The sequence below is a fragment of the Acinonyx jubatus genome, chromosome B4, assembly GCF_027475565.1.
Source record: "Acinonyx jubatus isolate Ajub_Pintada_27869175 chromosome B4, VMU_Ajub_asm_v1.0, whole genome shotgun sequence".
Classification (NCBI taxonomy): domain Eukaryota; kingdom Metazoa; phylum Chordata; class Mammalia; order Carnivora; family Felidae; genus Acinonyx; species Acinonyx jubatus.
The window spans coordinates 89,665,361-89,683,890 of NC_069387.1; the positions used below are offsets into that span (position 1 = coordinate 89,665,361).

At 44.6% G+C, this 18,530-nt stretch overlaps 1 protein-coding gene across 7 annotated transcripts in view; it reads right to left on the reverse strand.

Annotated features, from left to right (window-relative positions):
* Positions 1 to 2,179: 2,179 nt before the first annotated feature.
* The window catches only part of GRIP1 (glutamate receptor interacting protein 1), a 670,689-nt gene continuing 654,338 nt past the window's right edge, over positions 2,180 to 18,530 (reverse strand). For all 7 annotated transcript variants that reach the window (XM_027071309.2, XM_027071305.2, XM_027071306.2 and 4 more), the window contains 2 exons: positions 4,693 to 4,839; positions 2,180 to 2,751 (listed from right to left, as the gene is read on the reverse strand). In XM_027071309.2, coding sequence (XP_026927110.1) covers positions 2,524 to 2,751; positions 4,693 to 4,839 — 375 coding nt within the window. In that variant the 3' untranslated portion in view covers positions 2,180 to 2,523. The remainder of the gene's footprint in view (positions 2,752 to 4,692; positions 4,840 to 18,530) is intronic.

Here is an 18,530-nt window from a genome sequence, read left to right on the forward strand (position 1 = left end):
TTTTAGTGGATTCCTTAGTGAGGATTTTCTATATATGAGGTTATATCATCTGCAAATAGAGATCGTTTTCTTTCTTTCCAATCTGGATGCCTTTTATTTCATTTTCTTGTCTTAATGCTCTGGCTAGAGCCTTTAATACATTGTTAGATACAAATGGTGAGAATGGACATCCTTACCTTGTTCCTGTGAATTTACAAGGCCTGCAAGACAGTCTGCAAAAATGAAAATGTTGGGACTATAAGTGTAAGTTTTAAGTAGCATAGCATGCATTAAAATTGGTACATCTTAGTATATATAATGTATTTCATGAACACATGTACTGTTCTCTGAGGGCAGATGTTATTATGATTGTTGAGTTAAAATCTATCTTTGTCACCTAAAATAATTGTATAATTAGTCTGGGGTATTTCTATCTGCAGGCTGTTTTAGGACTTAAACCTTGTATGTTTTACATCTTGTCCTTACAATGGTCCTGGAGTACAGTTATGACCTTCAGTATCACAGGTAGGGAAACTGACTCTAACTAAATTTTGTACCACCAGTGAGTACCAGAGCTAGAATTCAAACCCAGATCTGATTTTAAAACTCATATTCTTCCCATTCTTCCAATGCTGCTTTTCAAGCTTAAGGCAAAACCTTTCCCCTTTAGAAAATTTTAGGGGTGCCTAGGTGGCTCAGTTGGTTGAGTGTCTGACTTCGGCTCAGGTAATGATCTCACACTCCGTGAGTTTGAGCCCCACGTTGGGCTCCATGCTGACAGCTCAGAGCCTGGAGCCTGCTTTAGATTCTGTGTCTCCCTCTGCCTGTGCCCCTCTCCCACTCACACTCCATCTCTCTCTCTCTCTCTCTCTCTCTAAGATACACATTAAAAAAAAGAAAATTCTACAGCAATAAGCATTGTATAGGGGTCATCTAGAATAAAATATATTCAAAGCACCAAAAAACTGTATGTCATAATTTTGGCTTTTCAAAATCACTTTTTATTCCATTTGGTAGAGGGTTTTTTTTTCCATACAAATATTTGCAACAATTTTGAAGTCCCCAAAACCATACATAGACGATAAATACCATGCTATTAAAGTATTAAATTTGTACAAAAATACTTTACAGCTTAATACTTGTTTGTTACAAATAAAAATACATATTTAAGTGACTCATGATCTTTTTTTTTCTTTTTTTTTCTTAACATGATTCTGCTTTATACTTTCTTGCCCTGGCGGGTTGTGACATATGATTGAAATAATATATTTCTTTGCACAAAAAGAAAGGTGAACTTTTTCCTTAAACAAAGGACACAGTGTTCAAATGCTTTACCTAAGCAGTCATTTGAATTATTGACCAAAATGAAGATGTTTGCAAAATAATCATTTCAATATGGAGATTCTACAATCCATATACAGATCTATCTTTTTTTCAGTATTCACCAAATAACAGTTATTAGTGTAACTATTCAAAATATCTGAACAAATGAGAACAGTTGCTGACAAACATTAAAAGCAACTGTCACAATTTATTGCTTTGAGGGATGGTAATAATTGGCAATGCATTTTGTGAAAGATGTATTTACAATTTCGAGAAGTGGCATGGCTCAGAACAAAAGATAGTCCAGTGTCATTTTAAAGTACATGTCCTGTACACCCCTCTATAAACAGTTTTCCAAACATGTCAAGCAAGATGAGTTTGATTTGCCTATCATTAAGATAAACCTCATTTTAATAGACTCTTCATTCTCTCTTAAGTTCTTAGTCCTGAATTTTAAAAATAAGATAACTCATTCTCAGTGTTCCTAAGCACTCTAATTCATTATCAGAGATTTGCAGCTATTAAAAACGTGTCCTTAAAAAAAACAAAAACAAAAAAACAGGTCACAAGACATATCCTGTTTGTTAGTTTGTTGCATAGGGAATAGCATACATCTTAGTTAAGATCATTCCTATATTGGGGCAAAACATTTACCACCACCTGTTATGGTCTCCTACGTGCATCATCGCTGAAACGTTTTAAGAGAACTTTAATGTTACACCTGTACCCCTCCCATGGCAGCAGTCCCTGGCCACATCTCAAACTCGAGTTCCCCTAGGAGAGCCAGCTTTGTGGAAAGACTTGGTCAAGTTCTTAACGTTAACGACTTCACGGTAAGAAACTGATTTCAAAGTGAATTAAGGAAATTGTCATAGAGAACAGTTTCAAACAGACATTTCTCTTTTCAAAAAGTGATTGGAAGATGAACTTGTAAAAAATTTCCTCTGATGTTAACTGGGGGGAGGGGTAGCCTGTCTTCTTTTTCTCTACCATTGGGCTTGGCAGGGAATTGGCTGCCATATACCATAGTGGTCACCAAGAAAGAAACCTCGTCAGCTTGAAAGGGGAAGTGAACATGAGCCATGAGAGAGATTTAAAAGACCCCTGTGCTTGCAGTTAATGCCACGTGATTATCTGTGCTTTAAATGCCACAGAAATCTGAAAGGGATATTTTAGCACCATGTAGATATTGTCTTTTGTCCTGCTTTATAAAAAGCGTTGCTATAATGTGTTAGTGGGTTCTCGTATCTCCAAATTACTACCATGACTAGGCTGTTGGAAAAAAGCGCTGTTCTGTTCACTCCATTCTCCTCCTGGTAGAGTCTGTTCTATAGACTTCTGTGAGGCCAGTGGGTTTCTACTAATAACCAAGTCCAGCTTATTACCAGATTCTGCTATGAGGGGCACAACAAGGCAGCAGTCAAAGTCTCTCGTTCGGACGTGATTAACCTGAAAAATCAAGAAGGGCCACTTTGAATTATTGTCGTAGTCTGAGATAACTCTCAAAACCCAGAGTAATACTTGCCATGTTAACAGGTGTCTGCTGATGCTTAAGTGAGCCCTCTACGCAGAGAGGTCTGTCCTTTCTCTGACCACCCTAGAAGGTGGTCATTGGCTGACTTATTCGTTGCTATTAAATTGTAAGGCCCTTGAGAGCTTGGAACAGGGACACGTCCCAACATCCCCATGCTGAGCAGGTTGCCTCGCACATGGCATGTGGTCCTAGTGCCGAACATTATCCCTATAATTTCCAGATGAGGTAGGTGAGGCACAGAGTGGTTCAGAGATTTGCCTTAGATCAGCACTTGGTAAGCGGTCCAGATAGGATGTGATCCCAGGCAGTCTGGCTGACCCCAGAGCTGTGCTCTTGGCCGTGATGTTGAACTACCTCTCAGAAGTGAGCCCATCCCCTCCTCAGCTTTTGCATGTACTCATCTTCTTTTATTTCTCCTTGTTCTTCACCGGCAAGGGTTTCTAAACCATCTACGTGCCTGCTTCCACTCTTTGACTTTCCATTCTCAATCTTGCCACATCTGGAACCCGACACAGTGTACAAATGACCCCAACTGTCTAATACAGATACAGATACGGGTCTCATCTGCTTTGGCCTTTAGCACTGGCTGTGCCTGACAGCCACACATCCCTAAAACTCTCCTTCCTTGGCTCTCTGTGACATCAGTTTGTTTGGATCCATTTTAACTTGATTTCAGTTCTCGCCTACCTTTATTTCTTCCTGTCCTTTACATTCGTTTTTCTTACGATTCTCTCCTTGATTCTGTTCTCTTTCTTACTATAAGCCCACCAGAGGTCACTTCATCCAAACCCATGCCTTCAGTAACCTAATCTCCTAAATCTGGCTCTGACGTCTCTTCGGAGCAACAAGTCCAAACTGCCAGTTGCCTCCCAGACTGCTCTACCCGGAAGTACTGAAGGCATTAAGGTCTCAGGTCAGATAGAGGTGTCTTACCCACACCTACCTCGTCTCCCTCCCCGTGGTCTTCCCCTTCCCCATTCTACACCAATCCACGTATGGTATTATTCTATGGTCTTTCTAAATTAACAAATTATGTCACTTTTCTGCTTAAGAAATTAATATGCTTGAGAGCAAAGTCCAAGAGATTTACCGTGGCGTTCAAGGCCCTTCACAGTCTGAACCCAGTCTACCTTCGTAGCCTCAACTTCCATGAAAGCAGGTACAGTGCAGCCCCAATTTATAGATTAGGAAGAGCCACATAGAAGTTAAGTAACCACAGTTATTCTTTCAACAAATATTAGAGTGTGGAAAATAAAAGTGTCCCATCCTGCCAGCATAAGACGAATTGTTCCATTGCTGTGGTAAAGATCGCCAGAACTGGTTTTAAAACCGTAATTGATCAACGACAACTTGCTCTGGTGAACGCGTGTCTGAAGGCCAACCGATCAGTATAGCCTCATGCTTTGAGAGTCAGCTCTTTGGTGCCAGACTCATTCCAGTTAGATACACTTTCAAGACTGATGTCAACCCTCTCTTCTTCCTACAAAATGCTATTCCTAAAAAGTGTACGTCAAGTCAGGAATTTGCTTAGCTCACTGAAACTATACATGACCATGATGGTATTCCACTCGGTAAACAAGGTTTGGCTTCTTGCTGTCAGATAATTGTGTGAGATGCTGAGATATCGTGTATTGTATACTGGGAGATGGGAGAGTAATGTACCAGCTCCGTTCTCAAGCTGTTTCTAAGCCAACAGCTTAGAACCGATTTCAATGACTGGTAAATTTTACCAAAGGGAAAGGTTTTTATCCCATATAGAAGGGGCCCTAATCTAGTGTTGAGGCAAAGAAAGATGGGTAGGCATCGGTCAGGTAAGACTTTGGAAAGTTAAATTAGAATTTCACCTGAGGTCTTACCTGTAAGAGTCGGTCATAGGGTTTTAAGCCACCAAGGTCTCCTGGCCCAGCTGGGCGAATGTTTTTGACATATACTCCTTTCTCCAGCAAGCCATCTGCTACGCTGAACCCAAAATCTTCCACATCGGAGCTCTTGTACAAGGTCACCTGCAAAGTGAGAAAATGTGAAGGGGACATTTAGCTTGGCTGGAGACTTGTTTTTTAAAACATTTTTTTTAACGTTTATTTATTTTTGAGACAGAGAGAGACAGAGCATGAACAGGGGAGGGGCAGGGAGAGAGAGGGAGACACAGAATCTGAAACAGGCTCCAGGCTCTGAGCTGTCAGCACAGAGACCGACGCGGGGCTCGAACTCACGGAGCTTGAGATCATGACCTGAGCCGAAGTCGGATGCTTAACCGACCAAGCCACCCAGGCGCCCCTGGACACTTTTGTTTGTGAAACTTTTCGTGCCACAATTGTCTGCCAATCTGTCAAACAAATTTACTCAGTAGCATCATTGATTTGTAATACATTAGGCAGCTCCCCATCCCCCTGCTGCTTTCCCCTTCTCCAAGAATATCCTTGGAATCTGTAAAGTCCCACTCAGAACTGAAAAGGAAGGAGAAGGGAACTACTGGAGAGTCCTGGTCTTTTTGTTGTTGTTGTTAATCACAGTCCTTGGATGGGTCTAGGAGAGCATTTTCCCAGGGCAGGCTGACTTCTCTACTTTCCTGAAGCAGCACCCGGGTGTTGGGGGTAGCCAGTAGCAGCCCTTTGCAGCTGCTGGATATCAGGGCCCAGCCAAAGGCCTTTCCTTCCTGCCCACCGAGCCCGATGCTGTGCCAGGTAAGCGCTCAGTATATCATTTTCCTTTGAGCAAGCGCCATGGACGCCAATGGTATGGTATCCCAATCAGAACGTCCATACTGAGAGCAAAAATGAGTTAAAAGACCTGAAAGTTTTCTTGTAACTGACACATTCTGGGGTCCGGCCTGAAGAGCAACGAGGCTTTGGTTTTAGCAACTCCAGGCACTGCCCCTTCTCAGCTAGGGGCCTCACTGGTTCCCTCCGCACCTGCAGCCACCTGTCGGTTCAAGCTTCCCATGATCCTCATGCCTCCCATCTGACCACCTGCAAGAGTTACTCTGAGGTTCATACATTCATCCAGCCATTCATACATTTCGCCAAATGTGTACTGAGTCTCTATGATGTTCTAAACATGGTGCTGGGTGCTGGGAAACAGCGGTGAACGAGAGAGGAGGCTGCCTTCCAGAGGCAAGCACATTTATGCGTAACATTTACTGAGCATATGCTGTCCCGGACCCTGCTAGGGGACATACTGAGCACTTTGTGCTCACCTAATGTTTTAAGCTGGCCACTGATACCGCTAAGATTTGCCCGATGCCCTCCATACAAACTGATGCACTCTTCAAGCAATGAGCTGGGCTTTCTGTCTTATGCTAATTATTGTTAAAAAATGTTTTCTTGTCTTTTGTTTTCATGCAAGTAATACATGAATATGTGTCTGTAAAACAGTAGAAAATTCAGAGCTGTACAGGGCAAAAAGTAAAGACGACACAGGTCTGTTTTTTATACCCACTTAATGTATTTCAGAGAAGTCGAGAATATTGAAAGAACTACAAAAAGTGGTGTTTGTGTTTTTTTTTTTACTTCACTGGGCAGAGCGCTAAAATATCAAGCTGGCTGAGTCAGTACTATTCGCCAGACAGCCCTCATGGTTATTGCCATATCAGAGGTGAGGAAATTCAGTTTTATAGAGGTTAAGTAATTCTCCCAAGGTCACAAAGGTAATGAATAGCAGGGCCCTGTCTGTCTGATTCCAGACACCGCACACTTATGCCTTATTTCATAGGTTCTAAGATAAGCATATATATATATATATATATATATTTAACTCTCTGAAATCAGGTGAGTTTCATAATAGATGGCATCTTACCTAGATCCTATGAATTAAGATATATAAACATTCTACCCCTACCTGGCTCTTTCCTACAAGTACACTGGAAGGATTTTGTTGCAACTTTGCTTTAAGAGAGAGAGGAAAAAAAAAATGTGCTTTGAAGTGAGTTCCAGAACGGAAGCATCCACACCTCTCGGGAGCATGTTCCAAATGCAGAATCTCAGCCCCAGCGAACTGGCACCTGCAGATCCCTGGTGATTCCTGTGCACATTAGAATTGCTCCACGTGGTACTCCACACACAAGAGGGGCTATCACATGTTTGGAAAAGAATCGAGGGAACCAAAGTTTAATGGAATGATAGCCTTTGTAGGCTCATTCTATCATTGTGTGCATGTGAATGTATGTGTGTGTGTGTGTGTGTGCGCGCGCGCATGCACCCTACTATGTGCCAGGCACTGTTTTAAGGACTAAGGACATAGCACTTAAAAAATAAAAAGATACAGCAGTGAGCAAAACATAGCCTTCTTGAGTTTATCACCAGTGAAGATATCTGATTTAATCCTCGTAACAATCCTTAGAGATGGGTAAGGGTCTCAGGTTTTTTATTTATTTACTTATCTTTAAATTTTTTAGAGAGAGAGTGAGAGTGGCAGAGGGACTGAGACAGAGAGAATCCCAAGCAGGCTCCACGTTCAGCCTGGAGCCCAACGCAGGGCTCAATCCCATGACCCTGGGATTAAGACCTGCGCCAAAATCAAGAGTTGGATGCTCAACCGACTGAGCCACCCAGATGCCCCAAAGTCTTAGTTTTAAATGAGGTAGTGTATATGAAGTTTTAAAATCTGAAATGACTTGACTCCCAAGGAAGGATCACTTTCATGGCACTCAGTTAGTTGTACAGGTATAAAAGTAGAAAAACTTACTGCACTATGGAAGGTGTGTGTGTGTGTGTGTGTGTGTGTGTGTATACGTGTGACTACATGCGTGTGCGTAGCTTAGTAAAATCCAGCCCCCATCTGACGTGCACCCTGATGATGCACAGGGAGAAGTAGGTCTACACGACTGAGAAAGTTCCCTCCAGACCAAAACTCATTAGGAGGTGAGAAGTCTTTGTTGGTGACCCGGGCTCAGGTGGCCTTGGAGAGAATATGGAAGATTCACCCTCCCCCACACCCATCAAGCTCACTGAGTGGGGGAAAGAATCTGTTTTTTGTTCACTGATCTATCCCAAACCCCTAATACGGTGTCTGCCACATAGTAGGGTTAGTGTTTTGTCAAATAAATGAAAGGGCTGGTTCTGACATACCGAGTGGTTGACTATGGAAGCCAGTCAAAACTGGCCAAGAGGTGCTGTGCGCATGAGCTACGAGGCATTTAATTCAAGCCGTGCTCCCCACTCCCTCTCCCGCCCCAGGGCTCTGCTGGGAATTCTCAAAGCTGCAGCTGCAGGGTGGCTGGGTGGCTAGGTGGCTGGGGCCAGGGCAGGATGAAGCTCAATGGCGACACCGTGTGGACGTGAGAGGTGAGACAGCCTCTGACGTTGAAGCCAGGCCTGCCCTCAGGGCTAAGGAAGCCCCCCCATTCTTGGGCAGGGCAGGGAGGTAGGATGGAGCGTCCTCCAGCAGGAAATACCAGACTTCTTGCTAATAAGAGATGAAGCCTGAGCCTTGAATGAGCAGACTGAAAAGCAAACAGGATGTTACTGACTCTACCATGTCTGTGGAGTGGACCATACAGAAGGGGAATTGAATTCAAGCTCAGAGAGTTAGAAACGTGTCCATAGTAAAACAGCGAGCAACAGAGAAGTGGTTCAAACCCAAGAGGTTCTGACTGCGAAGCTGAGATCTTTTCAAGGCACACTATCTCCTTAGCTAGCGTGTGGTTGTTTAATGAATACTCATTACAAAGAAGAATTTTTAGGCCTCTCTATAATTTTTTTTTTAATTTACAGTTTATTTATTTTGAGAAAGAGAGACAAAGTGAACAGAGGAGGGGCAGAAAAAGAGAGGGAGAGAGAGAATCCCAGGCAGGCTCTGCAATGGCAGCGCAGAGCCAGATGTGGGGCTCGAACTCACAGGAGTTCGAACTCACACGAAACCGTGAGATCATGACCTGAGCTGAAACCAAGAGCAGGGTGGTTCACCGACCGAGCCACCCAGGGCCCCTAGGCCCCTCTATAATTATGATTTGGCCTCAGGCCACAGTTCAGGTGAGGTCTGCCCCTTTCCTAAGGTGGGGAGGGGAGTTATTGGAGAAAGGTATTAAAATTTGTTTTTTAATTCCCAGTTTTGTGGAGATATAATTGACATCCAGCTCTGTATAAGTTAAGGGACTTCGTGTACATATATTGCAAAATCATTACCACCATAAGTTGAGTTAGGAGAAAGCTATTTTTTAACGAAAAATTTCAGATTCAAGAGTAGAGAGGCTAGAACAATGAATCCTCATAGACTCAGCACTCAGACCCTACAACCCTTCAGAGCAGGCCACACTTGCTTCATCCACCCTTCTTTTTCCTTCTTTGGGGGATTATTTTAAGGTGAATGCCAATCCTTAAGTCATTTCACTCCTACATACCTCAGGATGAATCTCGGGGGGGGGGGGCGGCGGGGGGAGGACATGATCATTCTTTTTACATAACCTCAAGGTCATTAATTCATTCACAAACTAACCCTTATTCCTTGACACACTCCAATACCTAGTCCGTGACAAAATTTCCCTCGTTGTCTCAAAAGTGGTTTTTAGAGTCAGTTTGTTCAAATCAGGATCCCAACAAGGTCTACACTGGAATGTAAGGTGTCTTATGTGTCCTCTCATCTGGAACATGCCCCCTGCTGCTCCCTTACTGTGGGAACAGCACCTTTTGTCCCTCAGTGCACTCTTCTAGAGCCCATTTGCCTGTAAATGGAAGTTACCTCGGGATCCTTGATTGGAGTCAGGGTCAGCTTTCTGGGGAAGGGTGTGCTTCCTATGACGTCACGTCATTCAATGTCTACTCGTCCCACTTTCGGGGGGGGGGGCGCGTGTCCAGGTGGGGACAGCTTCATTCCTCCACTGTAAGGCTTCCCATCAACCTCTCTTCTAAATGTAAATTTTGACTGATGGTGACCACTGTCTGAATCAATTAACTTCATTAGGGGCTTCAGAGTATGCTCTTTTTCTAATCCTATAATAGCTTTCATATTTGTTAGCTAGAATTTTTTCTTTTTCTTTTTTTTTTTTTTTTGAGAGAGAAAGAGAGTGAGCATGAGCAGGGGAGGGGGAGAGAGGAAGGGAGAGAGAGAGAGAGAGAGGATCTGAAGCAGGCTCTGCGCTGACAGCAGATGGTCCCACGTGGGCTCGAACTCATGAGATCATGACCTGAACGGAAAGTCAGACGCTTATGACTGAGCTACTCAGATGCTCCAGCTAGAATTCTTTTGTAAAGAAGTCTCCTTTCATCAGTTAGTGCTGTTTGGTTACCCTGAAGTGCAGCTTGTACCAGAAAGGCTGAATGAATTCTAATGCTTTCATTTTTAGTGTAGGGAATTGGTACACTAAACACTTCCAGTGGTGTCCCAAAAAGGTTTTTTTTTTTTTTTTTTTTTGGTGGGGGGGATGACTTCTGATAAGTAAAGTATCCCTGCGAACCTCTGGGTTTATATATAGATAAATGGATTTCAATTAATTTCATCATTACTCTTTTGGGTGCTCAAACGCTCTCATCTTTGGCTAAGGGGACTCTTTCATGTTGACTTCGATGTCCTTTTGACATGACCCATTTGTTTTGGTAACTTCTTTGTTTTCTGGCTCCAAGATATCATGACTCATCATGAATATTTCCTGTTCCCAATCTGGAATCAGCCACTCCTCCAAGGTGACTTGACTGGAGGAAACATTTTTATATTCTAGCTCCTTTCCTCCCATCCTCATGCTCCTTTATCAGAGGAAGGAAGAGGAGGAATGGGGGCAGAAGGCCAAAGATGGAGGAGGAGGAGGAGGAGGAGGACGTGGATGAGAATGAGGAAGAGAAAGCAAATAGCTAATAGGACTGGTGATAGTCTGCCATTCTTTGGGCCCTGCTTCTTAGTAGATGATTCTCTTTATTCAAGGTTCCTGCTTCTGTGCCTCTCTTTGGCTTTGTGCCTTGTGTGTGGGATTTTGTATCCTTTTGCCCCTTTGTTTCTAGTCATGTTCCCACCATGTGACAAGTAGTGCTCCTAGGGAGGGACGTCCCCACGACTCCTGGAGGGCAGTGCATCCTAGTTCTTTCTGCTCCACTTACAGCTAGGTGTGGGTGAGGGTCCTGGAGACCCTGTGCTTCTTGCTGGATGGGTAGTGGGGCATCTGCTCTGCAGGCCCAGCCACACTCTTGAGGTGCACCCGGATGTGAGGGCTGCAAAGCCTATACATGCAATGGACATGGAGAAGCCCACTTCTGTCTTAGATCTAAGGCATGTTTTCCAACACAGGGACCAGTATTCTTGCGTTGGGGGCAGCATTTGGTGTGGCCTAGAATAACAGTGAAGTTCTTCATTGCTCAGTTGGCCTGTGATTCTTGGATGTCAGCTCCATAGCCAGAACCTGGGAGGGGCACCAAATAATGCCAACACCAGTCAGGAGTAATACATTAACCAAAATATTCGAGTTGGATGTCAACCGGAGCAGGTTAACAGATTAGCTCATTAACTTTAAGGTCAGAGTTGTTGGCCAAGAGGCTTGGTTTTTCTGAGCCTCAGACTTGATGGAAAACTCTTCAAGATAAGAGGCAAACCAATGGTTTAAAATTGAAACTAATCTGAAAAGAAAAAAGTTGAAACTAATCTGTTTCGCTAGAATGATTTCCTAAGTTTAGAGGAAAAGGGATTTTCAGAGCTAACTCTATGGTTCTCCTGGAGATAGCCAATAACAAAAATGAAATTATTTTGAAGGGACACAAAGGAGAAGATTCCAGGACTCAATAATTCACAAAAATGGGGAGCACAGCCGGCTGCTCTCAAAGCAGCAACAATAAATTGTGCCACGTGGCTGCCTCCCTCCTGCTGGCATGGAGACTGGTGGTGGTTACTTCTGATTTATTTCCCGTCCAAGAAGAATTCTAAGGATTCCAAGGTTTCAGTCCCCCCGCCCTTTTTTTTTTATTTTGCCACAGATGAATTCCTTACGCAGGCACTTTCTTACATAAGATTGCTTTTGAACGCCTGGCAATCTTGTGTAGCAGAATTAGTCCCTTCCTGCTAATGAGAACACTGATCTTCAAGAAGTTGATGGACCTACTTGTCCAGTTACAATGCATAAGCTCTGGGATTCAGTACTTGAATATCTGACCTCATTTGCCGTGTTCCTTGCACTAAATCGTGATTCCCACGCTCCTCCCGGACATATAATCTCCTAGCTGGTCAGGCAGCCTTTATCCATTTCCAACCGCCCAACAAGCGAAAGATGAATAACTTATCATGTCTGCTGTATTTCTTTTCATCAGAGCCCCTCCGTGGCTTTCCATGAACATCTGCCTGAACTTCTGCTCCTTGAGCTCTTCATGGCTCCTCTGGCTCCTGGGAACGGAGTTTTCTTGTGGCGTCTCTATTCTGTGCTGACCCCCAGGATGCAGCCGGGGAACCTGGACTATGAACACCAGGCTACACTTTTCTGTCCTAAAAGGGCCAATGAGCCTCTTGAAACATAACTCTGGGCCAGAACCTGGTTTTACAAAGCTCAGTTCAATCTTAACTATTCGGCTGCACACGCTGTGATTGCTTCTGACCCCCCCGAGAACAGAAGCTTTAACAGGAGGCAGAAGCGTTCACCACAATTCAACTTGGGCCTTGTTTTTTATTTCTAAGCAAGTCTATTCACATGTCTGAACAATGTCCTCAAGGCAAAGATTAGAAACCTACTGTTTCTGGTTTCGGTTTTGACACACGGGGAAGTCTTTAAGCGGGCAGAGGCAATTCTCTCCACTTGGGTTTTGAGGGCCATTGTGTCTGCCATCTTGAGCAAGTCACGGCAAGTGACAGTTATCCCAGAAGCACTTCTGAAGCCCTGGCAGGCTTCCTATCGTTCAGCGCCTTGCCTGATGGCCTTAAGGGCCAAATCAACACCTACTTCCCAGAGATTGTACTCCTTTGCCCATAAATCACCAGGCACTTGGGTTTATTCTTGCAGACGCTACTGGGGTAGCTCTCTGCCTTTAACCCTCATAATTCAAGTAATGCTGGCTTGGAGGATAATCTTATGACTACTTGTGAGGCCGGAAGAAACAAAGGTATGGCCTCCCGACTGCATCCTTCCAGCCCAGGAGGAAGCGACTTCAGTTTATGCCACTCAGACTGGGCTTCAAGACAAACTGGGTCAGGAAAGACGGCTGCTGCCCCGTCTGGGGATCCTCCTTGGCAGGGGAGAGAAAGGGACAGCTGCTTCAAACACTGCCTCCTGCTGCTTCCTGGCAAGTGTGTGGCACCACAGGCTTGGGAAGTAGGGGCTCGACAACAAGAGATTCCGTAGCTTGGATTTTGGCTCTGAGTATGAGCACGTCAGGGCCGACTTGGCCCTTGGAGAAGGGAGTCCTAACCAAGGAGAGCACCACAGTTTTTAAGATCTGAGGTGGATTTATGGGCTGCTTTCCCAGTTCATGTCAGAGCACCTTCACCTCCATCACTTCGTGCCGCATCAAAGGGAAAAGAGCCAGATCAGTGTCCAAATTCTCTGGGAGATCAGACCAAGCCATGGGCACCTTGGTCACCTGTTGTCATGGGCTCTGTTGTCAGGGTAGGCAGTCAGTTCGGTTCTAACAGGATGCCTGGAGGCCGGCAATGAGAAAGGCCAGCCCAGCTATCCTGTCCTGGCAGGAAGCTGGGTCAAACCAGAAAGGCCTAAGATGGCGGGTGTCACGACAGGAAACCCCTGACCAAGTAAGGAAGAAGAGGCTCGAAATCCTGCATCTCCTCCCCAAGTAATGAGTGTTCCACCTCCTTGCTGACAACTGTCAAGAAAAGACAGAAAACCCAAACCCCAGGGTGCACGTCTCTCTCTCTCTTTCTCTCATTTGCCCAATCTCACATCTCAAGAGTATACTTCCACTTTAACAAACGTTCCTGCTTGTGCTGTGTGCGTCCACTATGTTGTGTGTCTATCCTTGAATGCTTTCCCATAAGGAGACTAAGAACCTTCAGCGACATCTTTGGGATGAACTGAGCCGAGGCCCCAGGGCACAGGGTCTCCCCGGTTCACCCAGCAACACTGCCACCAGCCTCCTCCCTTGCTGCCGCCACCACTAAGTTAGAGTCTCGGTTCCAGGGTTTTTCTCAGGACAGCCTGGTCCGCACCTGCTCCCTCTGCTCCTGCCTCTGCTTTCTGGCTCCCAGGTCTGCCCTGGCCTGGCTCTTCTCCAGCTGCTGAGCCTTCCCATTTCCCTCTGTAACCTACTGACCTCCAATCTCTTTAAGTCTCTGTGGGCCTCCTCACTTCAAGGGCCACCCGCATCTCTAGCCGGAAGGCCTTCTGCTCACCCTCTGGGCTTGTGGGAATTCAGGGCCAGGCTCACTGTCATTCGGGAAGTCGGACACTACAAAGTTCCTCAGAACAAGGCGAGAGCTCTTATCTGTCTAAGGCAAAGAAAGAGACAAGCCCGGGCAAGACCATTGTCAGTGTAATCCTTACTATAGCCAGACAAGTAAGAGGACAGAACACTGGTGAAGGAAAAGGTTCTGCGGGACCTGTCTCCAAGGACCAGGACATCAGGGGAACAGAGTGACCCTCAGAGAGCTACGCCATCCGTAACTGAACATCCTATAGATAATACAGTATCTTACAACCTATAAATGAACATATTTGATCACGACAGAGAGACATAGAAACATCAGGAAGAGACGAAGGCTCCCCAGCCAGTGTTAGACTTATGGGAAGCTACTAACGTCGGAGCCATAACATAAAGCACATCGGAGCACTGAGAAGGCCTGAGGGTCATCTGAGTCTGGAGGCCTGCCAGTCTGTTGGACTTAACATTTCTATGGCTCAGAGCTCAGACTCTGCAAAGGCAGATGGTAACTTGCTGGAAAATAGTAAGATGCAGAATGGGCTCTGCCACGTAGGGTTGCAAATGAAAAGATAACCTTGAAGGCTCTGCTTTTCCCCCCCTATAAGTCGCGGGGCGGCTTTAATCCTAACTTGGAAATCTCATTCTAGCGTTATTGCTTCCCCCTCCCACACTGAGACATACAGAAAGTGTCTTTATCCCCCTTTGAAAAAGCTTTGTCGTCCCACTCATCATTAATGAGTTAAAAAAAAAATATGTTCATTTTTGAGATGAGCCTATCATTTTTATAAGAACTATGTTTTTTATGGGGTGCCTGGGTGGCTCAGTCATTTAAGCATCTGACTCTTGGTTGTGGCTCAGGTCATGATCTCACCTTTTGTGAGTTTGAGCCCCACATCTGAGCTGACAGCGAGAAGCCTGCTTGGGATTCTCTCTTCCTCTCTCTGCCCCTCCCCCACTCGTGTGTGCTCTCTCTCTCTCTCCAAAATAAATAAACTTAAAAAAAAAAAAAACCCAAACGCCTGGGTGGCTCAGTTGGTTAAGCCGACTGCTGCTCAGGTCATGATCTTGTGGTTCATGAGTTCGAGCCCCATGTCAGGCTCTGTGCTGACAGCTCAGAGGCTGGAGCTTGCTTTGGATTCTGTCTCCCTCTCTCTTTGCCCCTCTCCCACTCACCTCTGTCTCTCTCTCTCTCAAAAATAAACATAAAAAAAATTTAAAAATAACCCCAAAATCCTCAAAAAAAAGAATTACATTTTCGACATTTTGAAAAGTATCATAGAATACTTAGACAAAGCTGAGGGAATGATCCCTCCGGAGGACTGTCAGGGCTGAATGCCATTACTCATTGAAAACATACAATGCAACCTCCAACCCTTATTCTACACACCCACGTCCCTCCAACAGTGTTCTGATTATCAGCTGCCCCTGGTTTTACAGGGAGAGAATATGTCTGTCAGACTGAGGTAGTGACTAGTAGTAACTAGACACTCATCCATTTGTCTTTGTAAACAGATTCTCATTCTGGTTCATATCTCCTCTCGGGGGCTCTAAGGCAGCGGCTGAATCTTCTCTTCAGGCTGGGACTCTGCAGAGATCTGATTTTCTGGGTTACTGACATTGCACGGCTAAGGCAAGACTCTGAATGATGGTGGCTTCCTCAGGGAAAACGCTATTTGTGAAGGCTCCTTTCCTGAGCAGGATCCTGCCCCCTCCTTTGCTAAATGAGAAAACTAAGGTGTAGACAAGTGACATGGCTAATGACTGTCACACTGTGACCGAACCTCGGTCTGCCTGACGTTGAAGTCTGTATTCTCTCTAACAGATCACCCCTTGCCTGGAGAAACAGAAACCGCAGCTAGCAAAGAGGGGTAGACAAAAGCAAAAGGTTCATATATTCAGTTTGTCATTTTTAGCTTCTAGTGACTTCCATAGTAAGACAATTCTATACTAGCTATTTGGAGAAGGTCTACACCTGCCATGAGGACTCACTTCATCTTGACTACCAACTCCAAATATTTGGCGAAGAAAGAGGCGTGTGTCTGAATAAGATATGTTTTTGCATTTCATATTACCTCCTAGGGCTGAGCCTCTTTTCCTGACTCAGGAAGAATATTGCAAAATCAGCTGCCACTAGGCACTGAAAATGACACTCCTTACAAGGGGAAAAACAGCTTTCTCATATCAAGAAAAACAAAGATCCCCTCTGAAAACATTCAGATGTACAGAAAACGCAAAGTGAAATTGGGCTGGGAAAAAAGTTGATGGTGGCAAAGGCCGTAGAAATGAAGAGGTTCCCGACAGATGACTTGAATGTTCCAGGGTCACGCCACCAGCAGCCATAAATAAAAGTAGATGCTGAAAAAGTATTTTTAAAACTTTTCCGTAAAATGATAAATACAAAATAGCTGCATACAATTCAGGAATACAAATTTATTTAAAAACACAAACGACAAGGCAAAGGAAATGTCAATCATGATTAAAAAAAAAAAGTGCAGGGATGGGGCGCCTGAGTGGCTCAGTCGCTTAAGTGTCCGACTCTTGGTTTTGGCTCAGGTCACCCTCTCACAGTTCATGAGTTCGAGCCCCACATCGGGCTCTGTGCTGTGTCAGCGGGGAGCCTGCTTGAAATCCTCTCTCCCTCTCTCTCTGCCCCACCCACTCATGCTCTCCCTCTCTGTCAAAATAAAGAAATGAACTTTCAAAAAATTTTAAAAATTTTAAGAAGTCCAGGGGCGCCTGGCTGGCTCAGTCGGTTAAGCGTCTGACTCTTGATTTTGGTCCAGGTCATGACCTCATGGTTTTGTGAGTTCAAGCCCCTGGCAGCAGGGAGCCTGTTTCCAATTCTCTGTCTCCTTTCCTTTCTGCCCCTCCCCACTTCTGTCTTTCTCAAATAAATAGACTTAAAAAAAAAAAAAGAGCCCAAATGTTCTGAATGTGGGGTAACTTTCTATTTTGCAGAAAAATAATCTTTTTGCTTTCAAGTATGCAAAGAAGTGAAGCTAGAATTTGTCTCAGAAATAGAGTAAGTGGACATAAAGGATATTTAAGCATCAGAAGGGAAAGGGCTATCAATGAACCGTAGCTAAGATCACAGGCTCCTTATCTGCAAAGAGAATCAATCTGTGGTAAGCTACAGTACAAACCGGAATTCATTTTAAAGATAAAACCCAGAAGGCTAGGGCTAGGGCTGAAGATGAAGCCTCATTTCCCTTTTACCTTGCCACCCAGCTGTTGCCAATGACCTCCCTGAAACAGAGAAATCACCTCCAGTAGCAAAACCTTAAGAAGTGATTCTCAATCTTTCTGGTGAGAAAGAACCTACCGAGGAGGTTGCTAAAATGCAGCTTCTTAGGCTGTACTCCCAGAAAGTGCTGACTGGGTAAGTCTGGGTGGGGTTTAGGAAACTGAACTTTAACAAGCATCCCATGTAATCATGGTAAAGATCATCAGAGATTTTTAGGCCAAACTTTTTAGGCAAACTTTTTAGGCCAAAATTGTTAGGTAAACTTTTGGTTGAGACTCCAATAAATTTCACAATCGGCTTAATATGAGAGTACGTTTGAAAAAAAAATAAAAAATAGAAAATATTAGTGTAAACCGTGCAGTCAAGTTTTGGATTCATTCCTATATGAGCATGGATGTATGCACGTCCTGAATCGTGAAGTCAAATGTATTTCAGATCGTCTCGGCCAACACAGTCTGAGAGGTAGTGGCCTCAGGGGACTTGAGTATTATCTCCCTGTGACCCCTCTCACTGTCCCCCACACGTTACCAAATATCAAATCATCATGTCAGCTCTAATGTCCTCCCCCATTCACAAGGCCAACAAAGGAAGTGGGGCTGCATTTCTTATGTTTGTTCTAAATGTCATGAAGGACAACTAGCTTATGGGGCTGAGGAATGAATGTAGACAGCTTGAAGGAAGACTTTGTCAAACCCGGAAGAGCTTCAGACATATCGGATGGCGTGAAATGAAAGAAAACCATATTGACCCTGACCTGAGCTTAGGATTTTCCGGAGGTCCGAAGGAAGAGAAGGAACGGCAAGGAGGACTGGTTGGAAAATCATAGGCAAATAATGGAAAGCAGCTGAAACCCAAGAAATTGGAAGATAAGCCCACGCTGTCTTCTCTCTGTGTGAAGATGACGTTAGTAACCCGCCATGCAGAGTTGGAGCTGTTTTTGCTTTATGTTTTTTCTTCCCAGAAATGAGGATGGATACTTGCTCACTCATCCGTATCCTCTTGACCTAGCTCCTATCGAACACAGTATCAGTTTGTAGGTGTTGGCTTGGACAAAACCAGACCTGTAACCCGTCCTCAAGGACGCAGATTTCATCAAGTAGCAAACAGCCACAAGAAAGATGGCGACCGAAAATGACGCCAAGCCCGTTCAGGATGGCGTGCCATGTACCTCGTC